This window comes from Zingiber officinale, chromosome 6A, assembly GCF_018446385.1.
Source record: "Zingiber officinale cultivar Zhangliang chromosome 6A, Zo_v1.1, whole genome shotgun sequence".
Classification (NCBI taxonomy): Eukaryota; Viridiplantae; Streptophyta; class Magnoliopsida; order Zingiberales; family Zingiberaceae; genus Zingiber; species Zingiber officinale.
In genome coordinates, this window is record NC_055997.1 from 111,368,160 (window position 1) to 111,373,093 (window position 4,934).

The window sequence follows — 4,934 nt, forward strand, 5'->3', positions numbered from 1 at the left end:
GATAATCTTGTTTGGTTTAAGTAATTGGTGATTCCTGGTGATGTAACATTCCCGCCACATAAGCAATTAGGGAATAAAACTAGGAATCACAAAACCTTGGAAATCTTAGGCTTTCTACGATTCCGGGGTTATTAATATTTTTTCCCAAAATTACCCTTCGAATCACATGCGGCTTTCCTCAAGGCCGACGCCCTTACCATCTCCGCCTTCAACCATCTCAACCGCTGGTACGCCCGGTGCGAGGGCGTCGATGATGCACGCAGATTGTTCGACGAAATGCCCCAGCGAAACGTCTTTTCCTGGACCTCCTTGATGGTCGGCTACGTCCATGCCTCCCCAGTTTCGAGCTTCAAGCATCGTTTGATGATTAGAGTAGGGTTTGGTGTTCTGCGAGAGCATGGCGGAGAGAAATCCTTCTTTTCCGGCGGGGGAGCACGAGTACGTCGACGCGGTGGTGGGCGTCGACCACCTCCTGGTGGACGCGGGCTTCCGGTCGGAGTTCGAGGTGGCGCGGCCCAGCAAGACGTACCGCGCCATCATCCAGCTGCTGCCGCAGGTGTTCGTCGGCCAGCCCCACCGACTCCAGCATATCGTGGTCGTCGCCTCGGAGGCAGCTTGGCAGAGCCTGAAGAAGAATGGCCTCCACGTGCCGTCGTGGAGGCGGCACGAGTACATGAGGATCAAGTGGTTCTCCGCTTACCATCGTGCAGCCGCCGTGGAAGAAGCCGAAGCCAAGGACAACTCCGCCGAGGAAGCGACGACGACGACAATAGAGGTGGTGGGCTCACCGTGGACGACGGTGCCAGCAAGGCCAAAGCCGGGGGATAAGTTTCTCACCGGACTTGCTTTGGCCTTGCAAAAAATAAATACTTAATTTTTTTAATATATTTTCGGATTTTATTTTGAGTGATATAATATCATAGTGAGAGTTAATATTTTTCCTTATTATCTTAGATTTTATATAAATGCTTAATATTAAGAAAATAAAAGATTTTGAACGAAATCTAATCGATCTAAATGTATAACATTGATAATAAATGCATATACAGATGGCAAAACAAAATAATAATAATAATAATCATATAATTAAATCAGGGGTAATATAGTAAATGTCAAGTTAGATTATACCATTACCTATTTGAACTAAATAAGGTTAAGATTATGTTTTATTCTCCCATAACCTTGGTTATGTGATTACCTGGTAATCACATAACCAATGTTATACATGATAACTTGAACCAAACGCACCCTTAGGGTTTTAAAACCAAGAACCTGAGGATGCCCTGGAATATGAACCATACGATCGAAGCAGTCCTATTAAATCAGAGAGGGTGAGTTATCATCGAAACTCATGCAGAAAGGCATGCGCCAACCATCACCTTATAATGGAGTTGGTAGGATATGTGGTGATCGCCTATAAAATAGCATTTATGATGGGAGAGACAAGCAAATCATTACCCTGATATGCTATCGCCGACACCCTACCTTGCATTAAAAACAACAGACAGATGTTTTTGCAAAAAAGACATCACGAGAAACAGCTCTGAAGAAAAGTCATTGGAGTTGATGGCTAGTCAAACAACGGGACAGTAGTAGAACTTGGGGCTAGTCAGTCGACCATTAGCCTCCTTCGAATAAACTTTAGGAGGAGGCTTGTGATATGTGTTGATGCAACTTCCCTTGGGTCAAAGTTGACCAGGTTGACTAAGCTTGAGTTAGCTCAAGCTTGAGTCTTGATGCTTGAGTTTTGATATTTGACAATATATGGAGATTGTTGGTGCAAGTGTCTATCTAAGAGATTGAGGGTTAAAGGTTGACCAAAATTCAAGTAGGTCAAGGTTGACTGAATACTTGATTGGGAAAGTCATAAATAGATGTTAGGCAAGGGCAAGATCAACAAGATGGCTGGCATAAGAAGAAAAACCAAGTGGGTCATGGAGGACCGTAGACTTGGTGTGGAAAGTAATAGTGAGTGAAGTCAGACAGTTGGAAAGTTCTGGTGAGTGAAGCTAGGTAGATAGAAAGTCCTACTGAGTGAAGCCAGACAGATAAAAAGTCCTGGTGAGTGAATCTAGGCAAATGAAAATTCTTGGTGAGTGAAGCCAGGTAGATGAGAATTCCTGGTGAGTGAAGCCAAGTAATTGGAAAGTCCTGTTAAGTGAAGCCAAGCAGTGAGTAAGTTTTGGTGAATGAAGCCAAATAGTGAAAAATCCAGGTGAGTTAAAGGATTGACCGGATACCTGGTGGAAAGTCCAAGCAGGTCAAAAGTTGACCAAATACTTGACACAAGGAAAAAAAGTCCAAGTGAATTAAAGGATTGACCAGACACTTAGTGAAAAGTCCCAGCAGGTCAAGGGTGACCGAATGTTGGGCAAGGAACCCTAGGACTTAGGTTTACAAACTAGGATTGCCAAATCGTTTGGGACAATCGATTTAGCAAATCTTAAGTGATTAATCTCTAGCTTAATCACTTAAGGCTCAAAATCATGAGAATAGAAGCATGCTGAATCGCTTAGGTAAGCGATTCATCAGGCCTTAAGCTATTAAGGTAATTCATTAAGAAACCTCAAAATAGAAGCTAGGGTAAGTGATTAAGCAAGAAATCTTAATTACTTACAGTGTTTCTCATGATCGAGTAGAAGGGAGCGAAATCGATCAAGCTAATCCATTCTGCCCTTCTTAAGCCATCAGGGCGATCACTTAAGGTCCTTTCTGTGAAGAAATAGAAAGGTTGGTAAGCGATTAAGTAAGGTTGCTTAATCGCTTATGCCCCTTTTACAATCAAACAGAAAGGGGCATAATCGATTATGCCCAGCTTAAACAATTTGGGTAATCGATTAAGGTTCGAAAATATACCTATTTTGAGCAGGTTGTCGGCATGGTAATCGCTTAAGAAATCCTTAAGCGATTAAGGCGCCTAAAGAGCCATAGAAAAAGGGTTGACATGAGTACTATTTCAGAAGTTACACACACACCTTCTCTCTGATTCTCATCACCGGTTCTTGGGAGCTTAGGGTTGAAGTGCTATTACATTTCCAAGCTTACAAGAGGCTTCTACATCAACAAGAGACTAAGCAAGAAGAGGTTTTTGACTTGTAATCTTGTATTTACTTCTTGCATTGTATTGTATTCTTGTTAAGAGCATTGTATGAGGTCTCTCCACCTCCAGAGTGTTTCTGAGAAGGAGTTTTTTGATAGTAGAGAGTGTGCTTATGTGTGGATCCTTGGATTAGTCACCTCACCTTGAGGTGGATACCAAGTAAATCCTTTGGTTAACATTGGTGGAGTATTTGCTTCAGTTTTCTACTACAAGATCATCATTGACGAAGCAAATGAGCTATTCACCCTTTGCTCTCTGAGTGTCCCAATAAGTGGTATTAGAGTAAGGTCACTCTTCATCGAACTCATCGCCGAAATGGCAATGAGCTAGAGGAAGAAGAAGATGAAGTTGAAGCCATAATTTCAACAAGTTAAAAACTATCATCAAGGGAGCTCAACTTCAAGATGGATTTTCGAGATGGACTTGGATTTGACATAAGGGTGCCTCCACCATTCATATCTACAAGCTTCGATTCTTGGAAATCAAGGATTAAAAACTTCTTTATGATGGAGATAGATCAATAATTTACTCTAATGGAAGGCTTTAAAGCTCCAACAAATAATAAAGGCGAGTTCATAAAGAAGAGCTAATGGAGTGAGGAACAAATTAAGAGAAGTGAGGCCAATGACAATGTGGCCAAATTATTGGTCAATATATTGCCAAGCAACATATTAAGCAAAATTAGAGAGTATGAAGATGCCAAAGAGCTTTGGAGTAAATTAGCAAAGATTCATGAAGATCCCTCCATTGTACCAAATCAAGACAAATTCAAAGAAAGAGACTCATTGGATCAAAAAGAAGAAGATTCAGAGGTTGAGAGATGTTCAACATCCGACGAAAATGAAATTGAAAAAGATCCATCCTCAAGAGAGTACAAAGTCAAAGGAAAAGGGGGATACTTTTTGTTTCATGTGGATGAGGATTCGAAGGTTGAGGAATACTCAACATCCGAGGATGAAGAAGAGGCACCCACCTCAAGGATTGAGGGGGGCCATAGTTCTTTGATGATGGATCAAGAAGAAGCCTCTACATTCAGATCAAAAGAAGAAAGTGACATCCCTATAAGCATAGGTATAAAAATTTTAATTTATAAAAATAAAGATCACATCATTTGCTTTGAGTATAGGAAAAGCGGGCATTATAAAAGCAAGTGACCTAATTTGACCTAGAAGAAGGGTCAATTGGAACCTAAGGGAAAGGAGAAACCTATGGAAGTTGGCCCCATTGTACGGAAAGGCAAGGAGCATATTGTGTGCTTTTCTTGCAACAAAAAAGGGCATTATCTGAGTTAATGTCCTAAGGGGAGGAAATCGACCAAGGTTAAAGGAGGAAGTTCAAGTCAAGGGGGAGCTTCCAAGAATAACCTTAAGGTACCATTAGTTAATGGTATTTCTTTTGTTTATGATAAAAAAGCATGCTAGGTCTAATCTCTATCATTTTAATGTCATTTATTATGAAAATAGGAAGCATGATAGGTTTAAAGAAAAATGTGTTTCATATCATGTTAGGACTACCTCACCTAAGGATAGAAAGGTAGAAAATAATTTAGGAAATAATTCTAAGGTAATTAGATATATGCCTAAGAAAAGGAAAACTCAAGGATTTAATGAAAATCAAAATTTGAGGACCTAAGGAGTGAAAATCAAGTCTTGAGATCAAGACTTGAAAAATTGAAGAGGACCCTAGAGAAAATGGCAATTAGTGTCAAAGGGTCAAAGAATTCAAGCTTAAATTTAGGAAGACAAGAGCCATCAAATGGTAGGAGAGGTTTGGGATACAAGCCTAAAGTTAAGAAGAATGTGACTTCATATCATAGGGTTCCATATAGTTACAG

At 40.6% G+C, this 4,934-nt stretch overlaps 1 protein-coding gene across 1 annotated transcript; it reads left to right on the forward strand.

The window, feature by feature from the left end:
- Nucleotides 1-397: 397 nt before the first annotated feature.
- Nucleotides 398-874, forward strand: LOC121995151. The gene has a single exon (XM_042548969.1). It carries the CDS (start codon nt 398-400, stop codon nt 872-874), a length of 477 nt encoding a protein of 158 aa, XP_042404903.1.
- The last annotated feature ends 4,060 nt before the right edge of the window (nt 875-4,934 follow it).